This window comes from Anticarsia gemmatalis, chromosome 11, assembly GCF_050436995.1.
Source record: "Anticarsia gemmatalis isolate Benzon Research Colony breed Stoneville strain chromosome 11, ilAntGemm2 primary, whole genome shotgun sequence".
In the NCBI taxonomy this organism is placed as follows: domain Eukaryota; kingdom Metazoa; phylum Arthropoda; class Insecta; order Lepidoptera; family Erebidae; genus Anticarsia; species Anticarsia gemmatalis.
The window spans coordinates 5,628,989-5,641,719 of NC_134755.1; the positions used below are offsets into that span (position 1 = coordinate 5,628,989).

General features: G+C 34.3%; 2 protein-coding genes and 1 long non-coding RNA gene across 3 annotated transcripts; 1 reads left to right on the forward strand and 2 right to left on the reverse strand.

Moving 5' to 3' along the window:
* The first annotated feature begins 74 nt into the window (after positions 1-74).
* On the forward strand, positions 75-1,678 carry LOC142976541 (uncharacterized). Its single transcript, XR_012959657.1, has 3 exons — positions 75-211; positions 917-1,023; positions 1,287-1,678. It is a non-coding gene; the product is annotated as an uncharacterized LOC142976541 (long non-coding RNA).
* An 8-nt stretch (positions 1,679-1,686) lies between these two features.
* Positions 1,687-4,057, reverse strand: LOC142976540 (uncharacterized). The gene is made up of 4 exons (XM_076119964.1): positions 3,914-4,057; positions 3,371-3,582; positions 2,726-2,875; positions 1,687-2,077 (listed from the first exon to the last, which is right to left on the reverse strand). Exons 1-4 carry the CDS (start codon positions 3,978-3,980, stop codon positions 1,991-1,993), a joined length of 516 nt encoding a protein of 171 aa, XP_075976079.1. The 5' UTR covers positions 3,981-4,057; the 3' UTR covers positions 1,687-1,990.
* A 1,249-nt stretch (positions 4,058-5,306) lies between these two features.
* LOC142976557 (uncharacterized) lies at positions 5,307-6,944 on the reverse strand. Its single transcript, XM_076119988.1, has 4 exons — positions 6,862-6,944; positions 6,186-6,403; positions 5,717-5,866; positions 5,307-5,548 (listed from the first exon to the last, which is right to left on the reverse strand). The coding sequence occupies exons 1-4, from the start codon at positions 6,929-6,931 to the stop codon at positions 5,462-5,464; spliced, it is 525 nt and encodes a 174-aa protein (XP_075976103.1). The 5' UTR covers positions 6,932-6,944; the 3' UTR covers positions 5,307-5,461.
* Between the last annotated feature and the right edge of the window lie 5,787 nt (positions 6,945-12,731).

Sequence of the window (12,731 nt, forward strand, 5' to 3'; positions counted from 1 at the left end):
CTGGCATGTAAATAACTTATCCATTAAATTAAAAATAAATCATTACCTGTCACAGTTGTCAATATGATATTGGAGTAAGACGAATAACTGTATCAATAATATCATAATATTTTTCAGCTGGTAGCATCTGCATTACCTTGAAATACATTTAACGGAACCAATTACATAGTCGCCATTGATGATAAATACATTGAAAAATAATCAAAATGTGGTAAGATTTTTTAACTTGAATCATTTTATCTGACAATGCATGTTACTAGTAGATTTGTTTTTCTGTACTATTTAGTACAGAAAAACCTTTGTCAATATCAAAGTGGTGTTTCCCATTAAATGGTTATAAATTTATCTATATATTATTGTATTTAGAAGTATATAAGTATGTTTATCAGTTATCTGGTTACAATAGTAAAAGTTCTACTTAGTTTAGAATCAGATGACCATATGTGAGTTGTCCAAATATATTTATTATTTATTTAAGATATAAATTAAATTCTAAGTGGCACAATTTGTGAAACCTGCTTATTTAGTTTGTCAGTTTAATTCATATAAATTATATAGATTTTAAATTCAACATGATAACTTACTAAATATTGCCATTTCTGATATACATATTTTACTATTGTAAAATATACAAATGAAGTCAATCCCGCCCAGTACATGACTACAGGTTTACCTCCCATATGCATCTTATCACATGAAACAGAGATATAAAACCGTGAGCCGTGGGTGTATTTAATTAGCATTAAACAAGCATAATATTGTGAAGAAATATAAAAAGGCCATTAATACAGATTTTAATAACTCATTGGACGTTCATAGCTCATCTGTGAACAATACATAAACATTGTATTGGTCAAGGGCGACTCTATTTGAAAGTTTTGACGTCGGAAGATAATAATTTCTGTTATAATTACAGCTGCTGTTGCAATATTTGTGTTCAGATCCTCAGCTTGCTACTGGCTATGTTCTGCATTGCATTGCTTGTGATATTCATACTTTGGACACTTGGATGGTTTTTGAATTGTAAGTAAATTACATTAAGTAATTAATTAGAAGCAATGATAGCCGAATGGTGTAAATACGCGCATCCCACATAGACGACAAGGGTCTCCTCCCGAATTGGTAGAAGAGTTAGGCCTTTAGTCCAACACGCTGGCCGAGTGCGAGTTGCGGACTTTGAATGTCCTCAAAAACAACTTTTAGGGATGCAAAGTTTCATCACGATGTTTTCCTTCACCGCTGGAGTTATAATTATTTAAACTAATAAAGCAAAATATTTTTTACAGAATATGGGGCTTACTACTAGATTGTAAGCTTAAGATAAATGGAAGCAATGCTGATCTCAGCAACCTATTTTCATAAAATGTGTCTAGCAGAACAAGAAGAAAACCACAAGCAATTTGTACTAGCCCTTCTATTATTCATAGACTTCATTATACTTATGTAGATTATTGTAGAATAATATATTAAGTGTCAATGTAAAAAAAATGTAATAACAATTATTATGTTACTTTATTTCTCATTATGTTATAGAAAATAAATTATTAATTATTTAAAATAATATTATTATTTATAAAAACATACATATGTACATATAATATAAGGGTTTTTCCCAAAAGGTGTGGGCAGAGAGTAGAGAACGACACTTGGTATGATCCTTACAAACTTCCCTTGCTTAATTCGCAAACACCTTGGTATACGGAACTGCTGCATGCCGGTTACGAGTATTACGCACCTGATTTTCTTGCAAGACATTAGAGCGTCAATCTTCACAAATAAGATTGCAATGTGCCTTCAAATCCAGCTGGTTACTGTTTTGATAAGCCTAGTCTTAACTGTAAGGATTCAATCGTCACCAGTCGTGCAGGACTCTATACTCACTTGTTTAGACTTGCGTTAGATAAAAAAATACAACCTATACAACGTGTAAATTTAATTAGAGCTTTGTTATTACAGTATTTATTATATCTTATCTTAAATACCAGGTTCGTTAATGCTTACATAACACTTCATAATTACTAGTCGTTCTCTCCCTGCCTTCGGTTGAAATGTACAGAACTTCGTGACTCGGCTGAATCTGTCGATGAAATACATTATATTTTAATACATCTAAAAATGTATAATTGACATTGCCCAGCGAATTTCGTCCATAGGAAAAATCACTAAAACGTGAATACAATGATAAGTACTTTTAATCAAGCGTGTGAGTTATTGGATACAGTGACAAGAATAACTTTATTGCGGACATTGCATGGATCGGTGGTATCGATCATCAATCCCGGTTGTTGTCGATTAAAATATAGCAGCCATTAAGCCATGTGAACAGCCCATAAGAGGCTTGAACAAATTTGACACCAGGTTCACCATTAACTATACGACGAATTAATAAATGAAATGAAAATCTATACTTCTATACTAATATTATAAAGCTGAAGAGTTTGTTTGTTTGATTGTTAGTTTGTTTGTTTGTTTGTTTGAACGCGCTAATCTCAGGAACTACTGGTCCGATTTGAAAAATTCTTTCACTGTTAGATAACCCATTTATTGAGGAAGGCTATAGGCTATATATATATATATCATCACGCTACGACAATTAGGAGAGGAGTAGTAACGAAAAATGTTACAAAAACGGGGGAAATTATGTCCCATTTTCTCTTACGTGACGCAAGCGAAGTTGCGCGGGTCAGCTAGTTACTTAATATAATACACTGTAAAACTTTCTCACCTTTCCCGGAGTCAATGAACGTCCATATTTAATTCTGCCGATGTAAAGAGTTTCATTATTTTTGGTTATACCAGCAGGGAAAGCTTTCCTAGGTAACTTTCCGTTTCTTCCCCTCAGCCATCGGACCTCGTCTGGACGAGCACATAATACCTATGACATACAATAAAATACAAATTTCTATCAATAATATGCAATTGAGCCACTTAACGTAAACGAAACCAGAACCGATTATTCGGTTTAAAAAGTTTTTATGTACGGGGCAACAAAGTCTCGTAGATAATACGTGTTTATAAGGAGTAAAAAAAAGGGTCTATGTTTCTTTTAATTCGTTGATTTATGTATTAACAGACTTTAACCTCAGCAGCGATCAGAGAAGCGTTAAAAGTCTAACGTATCCGTTTTGCCTGTCTGTAGCAACAGTACCGTTAAGGCCCAAGTGAATTAAACAATCTTATTTGGTGTTTATTTTTTGTAATACTTGAATGGAAGTCATTTTGTCTCTCTTTTGCGCTTTCATGTTAATACAACTGACCCCTCAAGACTTCGACTTGATTGAAATTACTTTCTCAATATTCATTCGAATTCAATGAGATTACATACTCAAACAGATTATTATTCCCAATAAATAGTAAAGTATTTACTAACTTCTATATCATGTACTTCAATCTCGCGTCCAGCGTACGGTACATACGCGGCGTTATGTAAGAGAGCCAGTTTGCCCGGCATCAGGTCTTCGTCGTACGTGGCCCTGATCACCCACAGAGGACTGCGATCGTAACCTTCATACCCCGCCACCAATCCTCTGCCGTATAAAGGGCATGTTGCGTTAGGCGTTGTCTTCACCCATTCTATTTCAGCTGTAAATTAATATAATATTTACCTAACCGCATTTAAGAACACTAGTCATGCCGCCGATGGAGTGAGGAGGAGGGGGGCCTTTGATAAGCAGTGAGAAGCTCAAACGGACTAAGAATTTAACGGGCACATATAAATTTTTATAATAATAAATAAAAAATAAAAAAAATTGTATCACATATTTCGTGTCAGAAGATAGTTAGGTACCCAACGGGCACATAAATTATTTTTATTTCAATCAATAGTTAGTGATTTTTCAATTATCTTATAGTTTTTTGTTCAAAAACATGCAGCAAATAAGGCAAGAATTTTAATAATCATATAAATAAATACCTGACACGATTTGGACTGAAAGAAGAGTCACAACAGCAGTCAGCAAAAATATTTTAACGTCCATCATGGCTACTTGTCCTAAGTAAAGTGGTCAATAAGTAAAAATTTATTCTGTATAATAGTAGTAGTTTGTCATTAAAACACTTGTAGGTAAAACCAAACTTGGACATTCTATACGGAAATTACGCCGTACACATAACAGTTTTGATTAATACAATTAACAATTCTAATTTATTTTCTATGTAAATTGTATATTCTAGGTTAAATAATAGGTATTTTATTAGGTAAACGACGACCAGTAAAACTATAATATCAGCAGTTGCTTCCAACTAACAAAACCACCACATAGGCATTTGTCTTCCAGACAAGTGGTGCGTAGGATCAAATTTTAATACGGAGGCAACATAATTATGTACAGTGATCCAGATAGATTGCCTATTAATAAATTTGAGCTATTACTGTCCCACTGCTGGGCAAGGGTCTTCTTCCGTATAACATAAGATAGTTAAAAAATAATTTATCATAGTAGATTTAAATATTTGCTCCTGCCATTTGGGAATGGTTGCTTTTAGCAAGTTTTTGGCTGTTAAAGGATATCTTCCTCCCTTCCGACTCATTTTACGATAGAAAATTAGAAGTTTGTTTTGTTGCATCAATAGTTTTGACGTGTCTTTCCATACGCATTGCATAAAAAAATAATATTTCCACAAGAGAAAACATTCTTACCAATCCTATAGAGTATACCTACTTATCAAAATCGTCGACTGTCGAGGACTAGTTGTCGCTGTCTTTGGTTTTAACAGATCACCGATTTGATAAATAAAAAGATACCAACTTCAAGTAGTCAACATGACCTGCGTAAGCGGATTGGGGACTTCAGCGTGTAGATGTCATTACAAAATATTACTAGATTCAGGCTATAGCAAAGAATGAGTGAACCTTTCCTTTTCTTTCAATTCCTACCCGAGTTAAACCCAAAGTCCATAGATTCAGATTCAGAATTGCTGAATCATTACAACGACGCCTCCAACATCCACGAGTCAACTCGTTTGTAAGATAATCTCGTTATAAACTTAAGAATTGTTCTAATTTTCCAGACTAATAGGTTTATTTTCTATGTTCCTAATTTTTATTGTTTAACCAAAAGCAGGCAAAAAAAGACAATCGCCACTTTAAGACGACTAATGAATGTGTCTATCTGTTCTCATATTCAAAAGTACAGTAAGAGAAAAACACTAGGTCTAACACTAAAACTAAACGAATATTTACGGCCTATGGATAGTCGTATGTATAATTACAGGCATTATTCAAGTATAAAAACGAAAAACATATTTATAAGTATATTTTTATTACAACAACGTAAAATTTCTAACAAAAAACACGCAGACAGACATAATATGTAGATAATAATATCATTTTCATCACGATGACACCTCACTTCACAATGAACAAAACGCAAAATCGTTTCAGAAAATACCTTTTTTTATCTATGACAATATATTACAAGATGCAGAATAATCCATAAGATTTAAAAGTATGTATAAAACTTCACACTGAGCATAATACTTCGTATACTTGAGTCGTCAGCTCCTTGCCTCGAAAAGAAAAGTACATCAATTGGTGGCTAGGTTGAATCTGTTGACAGAAAAACAGCTTGATTAGATTTTTTAATACATTTTCTACTTTTATAACTACTTTCTAATAACTATCTTTACACTAGATACTTCGCACAAACAGTTTCTTCGCACAATTTAGGCATGAATTTTGTATAATCTGTTTCTAAACACTACTTGCGGTAGTCACCTTGCCTGGAGTCAAAGCACCTCGATACTTAACTCTCCCAACGTAAAGAGTTTCATTTTTAGACGTAAATCCAGCTGCTATAGCCTTCCTTGGTACGTAACCATCATGACTCTGGATCCATTCGATTTCTTCGGGATCGGCGCAGCATACCTATGACACAATTTTGTTAATAAATAAATGACTAGTACATTAAGAAAAACCTTAAGTACGCTACGTATGTTAAGTAATGATGACAGAGTTACCTGAATGCAGCCCAGTTTCATCAGTAGCAAAGTGCAAAGTTTACAAAGTGGTAAAGAATACATCAGTTATTCAATATCACTCATATTAATTAAAATGGAAAGATGCCGCTGTGGTCACAAACAAAGTCTAGCACATTTGGCTAGTTTGAATAAAACAAGCCAAGCGGTCACCCTTGCTGAATATCGGCTAAAAGAACATTCTATGGCCTGTATTTGTGTATACTAACCTCAAATGTGTCATTGCTCACGGCACATTCACCACCACCATAGGCGATGTAAGCAACTCGATGTATGAGGGCCAATTTTCCCGGAACAAGATCGTTCTTATAATTGGCTCTGATCACCCAAAGAGGACTACTGTCATGAGCTTCATAGCCTGCAACCACTGCTCTACCAATTAATGGACAAGTCTCATTTATATTTACCGATACCCATTCCACGTCAGCTGAAAATAAATGTTAGAATGTATTAAACAGTAGAAACACTTATAATGTTGAGTCGCCATAAATTATTGAAAGATTAGCCGTCTGAAAAGACCTCTACGTGTTGCCTTCGGTCCCACGCACGCGTACCAAATGACCGGGGTTTGTAAACCTGAGATATTAGGTATAAAATAATTCATATTTTTTGTGTTTAAGCTATACCTTTACGATTGTAAGATTATTATAACTTGTTATAAATAAAGCTACAATAGGTATTAGCTATTTTAGAGAATGAGAATTCATCTATTTTTATGGTTTTAAAAGGCTGTGCATAAATATTTATCAAGATAACTATAATTTTAAGAACTTTGTACATCGACTACCACTACTACTAATATTATGTGCAAAACAATTTGTTTTTAAGTTATAAGACAATATAATAATAAAAATCAATGTATCGCTTGGTGACGATAATAAGTACCTGATACAGTTTGAAATCCCAGTAAGGTGAAACTAGCAATCGCAAATAATTTAAACATTTTTACGTCCATCGCAGTACCTTGCCACAAGTGCTATAAATTGAAATACATATATTTAATAGTATTAATTAAATAGACAATGAAAGTCATACAAATTTAATATGCTAAATATTTCGTTTGGAAAATCCGCTCATTAATTCTTGAATACTATTATACTTGTAATTATATGAAATTCTTCGTATTCTTTCGAATTGAATTAGTTATAAACCATAACTACCTGTAAAAGAATCTAAGTATACGGCGCAGTGGTTAAAATGGTCGCCATGCCACAGTGCGTTGGGAGATCGTGGATCTAATTCCCACACGGAACAAATTTGTGGGACCCACAAATAGTTGCTTCAGGCCTGGCGGTACCCTGCGTTCATTGCTTGTATGTTTGTAAAAGTCCCCGCATCACAAGAGTAATTCTTAGCGCGGAAGTTGTCTTTTAGGGAAAGGAAAGAATATCCGAAATCCTTTTTGTGTAATTAAAGGTAGATTTCCAATTCTTCTTCTTCTTGGTCGCTACACTCTTGACAGAGTGGTCGTGGTCGTCAGTCGTAGTCATCGGGGTTGGTAGCTCGCTTCACTATTCGTCGCCACTCGTCACGGACTGCTGCCTTTCTCGTACTAATAATATAAAGGGTACTATTAATAGCAGTCTTGACTTGGTCTGTCCAGCGCATCGGCGATCTATATCGATTTCCAATTATTGTGATATAATTTTGAGACAATATTTAGTACAATTAAGTTAAACTAATGTTCATGTCTGAAGCTATTTTACTCAATAATTGCCTTACGGCACATCACATTCACGATTACGAATAAGGTATACCTATCACATAATTATGCACATTATGTAGGTACCTAATTTGAATGGGCATAAGTCTTGCCGCAATTGTTTGCTATTTAAAGGTATGTAAACTAAATTACATAACCTTACCTACCTACTTTAATAAAATAACTAATGACTTTTCAAAGTGGTAAAGAAAATAAGCGGGAACATTAGATAACTGATGAACATTATTTTGCTCGCTATGGTTATTGCGGCGAGGTGACCGCGTTAACTACTACGCCAAACGTGCAGGTAAATATTGATATTTTAACGAGTAGTAATTGTAGTAAACTCGGTAAGTACTTAACCCCGCAGTGGGACACTTACGCAGGCTACGTAAAAAGAAAATTATAATGTAAAATAAACTGTTAAACGCCTGAAATAAGTTATTTCAATCCCACTTAAGACTTACCATCACCATACGAAACTATACATTCCGTGCTGTAAACGTAGAGCTACTTTAACTTTCAACACCGTGAAGGATGATAGCATTTTATTTCTCCATGCCCAGAATGAAGCCAAAAAACTGTCATATCGACAGTTACTGTCACAGAATGCTTGATGTATCCATATAATTAAGTATATGAAATAGCAAATACAAATAAAGTTTAATAATCTAATGAAGCAGGCAAGTGGAAATACTGCAAACACCTTTAGTTAATAATTTACGTAAACCCTTTTATTTTAAATATGTGGTAAGTCACTTAGAGTATATTATAATAGTTTCCATATCACTCCCTGACAATTTAATTCACTGAAATCCTTTAACCCATTCACTGCCTAGCTGAAAATTAACGACATTACCCAGATTCCGCTGTATTATGATATCAGCCCGCCCATCGGCGGGTCCGGCATCTCGATTAAGTATCCTTGCCCGCCCATCGGCGTTTTTGGCATGTAGCTGTAGATTTCGACATAAACCGTTTCACATGTTCAGTTTACATGTACTGTACCGTGTTTAAAGCGTGTATGTGAAGTTTCCTGCGATATTTGTGATAAAATTGTGACAGTTTTATTGGTTATTAGCTGAAATAGAAATGGAGCATGAAGGTAAGGCATAACTCTCACTTAATTAATCTAAGATGAATCAAAATCATACAATCCTAAAAATTAAGCTAATATATATGTAAAGAAATCTATTAGGCCTTTTAAAAACCCACATATATGTGCCTTTTTTAATTGTCAGGTGTCGTCAATCCTTGGGTACATTAAATTACATACTTAGTTAAAAAAAGTACATTATGCAAATTTGCTTACAATAAATTTTTATCGTTCCTCCTATTTACTATATGTAATATTTTCTTTCTTTTGTTCAGACAATACAACTGAATTTGATATACACAGGTAAATATGGTTTATGACTTCTGGGTCCTACCATGATCATTATGTCTGCTGTTTTTTCGTGCAAAATGATTTAGCTCGTGCGATATTTGTTTGCGCTTCTGGCCAGAACATTTTTTTTATGCGTGTAGGTTATAAATCTTCTTATTATATTTTATCGACGCAAAACAACATCAATTTCTATTAAAGGTAACTTAATTTTAGTTAAAATTTATAATTATAAAATTTTAGTTAAAATTATAGTTCTTATCTAATTTCACAAAAGGTTGTTAAATCCTGAATAAGTGTTATGCCCGCCCATGGGCGGGTTCGGCATGAAAAGTCGGAATTGACTTTTTTCCAAACCTGAGATATCTGCAGGCCGTTTTGATAACGAATAAATTTTAGTAAAACGAATCATTTCACAAAATCTTTCATTTTTCTAATGGTTATTGGCTTAGATATCGGAGGTTAAAATCCAACCGCCCATGGGCGGGCTCGGCGTGTCAGTAAAAACGTTTCACCCGCCGATGGGCGTGCACGGCACTGAATGGGTTAATATGACATGATGATGACATGATGTATGGCTGTGAATGAGGCAAGGAACGTCTTTATGGATCGTACCAAGTGGCGTTCTCTCGTCTCTGACTACCTCTATGGGAGAAAGGCGTGATTTTATGTATATAATAATATGTATACAATGTAAATAACTGTGAGACTATGAAACTATAATCTTATGTTTTACGATTACGCCGTTTCTCTTTGAAAATAACAACCACCTGTTTTTGATAACATAAAATCTTTTACTATCAAATTACTTTATCTACAATACTAACCGTTATTTTTGGAAACAAAAAAGCGAATGGAAGTTTTTAGTTGGTATTGTGTAAATTATAACAGAGTGAATGAACTTTGCTGTTCTAAATTTTCTATGAAAATCTGTTCAGCTCTTCTAGCGGGCGCCGTAAAAACTATTTTCTTAGCACATATTAAACGCCAAACTCTATACCTCGGGTCTTGGTATCTAGTAGCGTCAGTAATAAATCGCACTATATACAGGTGATTTCAAATCTAAACTAAAACCCTCATATTTATAGTATAGTAGATGGTAACAGTGACCGTGTTCGAAAGAAGAGAAGTGCAAAGATGGATTCGTACGCCTTTCGCTGCAACCATCGCTGCGAACAGTCAACTGTACAATCCTCGTCGCTTTTGAAAGCGTGCAATGGAGTGAGGACATAAACGGGCCTAGTAATTCTCATTTCTTACTCGTATGATGCTAATCATTTCTATTATCGTTACAGTTGCATTTTCGGTATACTATGTCAGCTCTTCTCCTTTGCACTGGGCGCGGCAATCATTGGATTCTTTCTTCTGGGCGTATTTTGGGTCCTAGGGTGGTCAACATATAGTGAGTATTCATTTTTTTTGCAACGTAATGCTATATTTCTGGCCCCATATTATATACATATTAAGTACTTGGTGACTCGGTTAGTTTGCTTGTAAAGCGTAAATCGCAGCATTAAAAAATCAATAAGATCAAACAACAACCATCGTGTTTTAATCTCCCACAGTTCAAGTTCTAGTATTCTGCCACAGTGCATACATGCACATGTACATGTACAATCAAGCATTAGTTACTAGGGATAAAATTCTTAGGCTCCTGGTTATATTATTACCATTAAAATGTTTATAATAGACCGTTTTTTACGTTACAGCACCTGATTAGATTGTAAGAATCAAGTAATAGAAATATGAAGAATCACCTATCTATGTATAATGTCTTGATGAATAAAAATAATGGTTAAATTATTTTAATATGTGAATCATTATGATAGGAACATAGTTTTAGCCATTAATATAGTAAGGATGTAGTGTTAATTACTAACTGCTTTCCATGTGTATGTTTTGTACCATCTAATGCAATAAAATTCAATTCAACTACTCGTTTTTTTCTCCTGAAACTGTGTTAAACGTTTATAAATAGAAGAACATTTAATATATGATAGGATACGGGACTGGCATGATGTACAAAGTTTACTATATCATTAACTTCGTTATTCAACAATTAATATTCTATTACATTCACTAATGCTAAAATTTTCAGTGACTAAGTACTTTATACGCAAATTATGGAATCATTTGTATGAATAAAATATGGGTGGGAAATACAGAATGCAATTTGTTATTGTCTAACAGAACGGAAAGCTATAATAAGTATATAAAATTGGATAAACAAGTAGAACACAGGTATGTTTAAAGTAAACTGAACGTAGACCTAGTTAGTAACGGTTGACTGTTCTATCAATCAAGAGATCGAGGCGCAATACCGTGGCGTGATACCGACGCAAGCGGCAGTTCTTTCCAAGCGATTTCGCCCGTCGAAATTGTTCAAATTGCTTCACGGTACCTTTACCAGTAAATGACAGTAATATACAAATACAAGAAATATTTCTCCCCTTTTCACTCGACTCTTTATTTCCTTCTGGACATTCTACTAATGAGATCTTCTAAAAAATCATACTCCTTCAATCCAATGAACTTGTGTACAATCAACCCATTCTTTATCGCTAACACTGCGGGTAGCGCCTTTACTTCAAACGTATGGACGAGTTCCGCATTATTTTCTACATTTACTATCACCAGAGCAAAATCATCTAATGGTTCAATAAGCCTTTTTAACTTATTCGTGAGGATTTTACACGGCTCACACCAGTCTGCATGAAAGTTTACGATAATTGGCACATCCACTTCTAAAAAAACTTTTCTTATAAAGTCGTCATGGTTTTTAAATTCAACAGTTTCATATTGAACGGGTGATGTTGATATATAATGTGCTTCTTGCAGTATGTAGGTCTGATTTAATTTTGCTATGCGTCTCATTGGTGACCGCAAGTACAAGTTACTTAAAGCGTTGGACATTATGTTTACGAGATAAGAAGCTTCGCTTTTATGTACATAAATATTCTACATTATTAACAAAACTGCAAAGACCATGACAACAGATTGTTGATATTGATCTATATGACATGTCCCATCATTTTTGACAAACAGGCCATTGACCCGTAAAATCATAAAAAGTAATTCTAAAAAGATTAAAATATCGTCGCCTCCAGTGCATAAAGTCGGAACACCTTTTTTTATTGAAAATCCATTTTTTGCTGTATAGTAATTACGGGTATGAATTTAATAGATTCCTGATATCAGAGGTACGAACCTCGAAATACCACCCTATGCGCGGTAACTTTTTAAATATGCGACCATATCTATACTACTTACTACTACTATTATAAAGCTAAAGAGTTTGATTGTTTGTTTGTTTGTTTGTTTGAACGCGCTAATCTCAGAAACTACTGGTCCGATTTGAAAAATTCTTTCAGTGTTAGATAGCCCATTTATCGAGGAAGGTAATAGGCTATATTATTATATCATCACGCTACGACCAGTAGGGGCAGAGTACCAGTAAAAAATGTTACAAAACGGGGAACAATTTGACCCATTCTCTCTTATGTGACGCAAGCGAAGTTGCGCGGGTCAGCTAGTGCCTTTATAAAACTAGTTAATTAAACGTAATGAATACTATTCTGATTTTTCAGGGATCTATTAAACTCATTACCGTAAAATTATTATGCATAACCTCTGTTTTAATCACTGCCCTCTGCTAAGCAAGGTGTTTTG

Excerpts from the sequence above, each read along its gene's own strand:
- LOC142976540 (XM_076119964.1), bottom strand. The coding sequence starts at position 3,980 with ATGATGGACGTTAAAATATTTTTGCTGACTGCTGTTGTGACTCTTCTT. Across the intron at positions 3,583-3,913 it reads TTCAGTCCAAATCGTGTCAG|CTGAAATAGAATGGGTGAAG; the intron begins GTATTTATTTAT and ends ATTAATTTACAG. Across the intron at positions 2,876-3,370 it reads TTGAAGTACATGATATAGAA|GTATTATGTGCTCGTCCAGA; the intron begins GTTAGTAAATAC and ends TGTATGTCATAG.
- LOC142976557 (XM_076119988.1), bottom strand. The coding sequence starts at position 6,931 with ATGGACGTAAAAATGTTTAAATTATTTGCGATTGCTAGTTTCACCTTA. Across the intron at positions 6,404-6,861 it reads GGGATTTCAAACTGTATCAG|CTGACGTGGAATGGGTATCG; the intron begins GTACTTATTATC and ends ATTTATTTTCAG. Across the intron at positions 5,549-5,716 it reads GTGCTTTGACTCCAGGCAAG|ATTCAACCTAGCCACCAATT; the intron begins GTGACTACCGCA and ends TTCTGTCAACAG.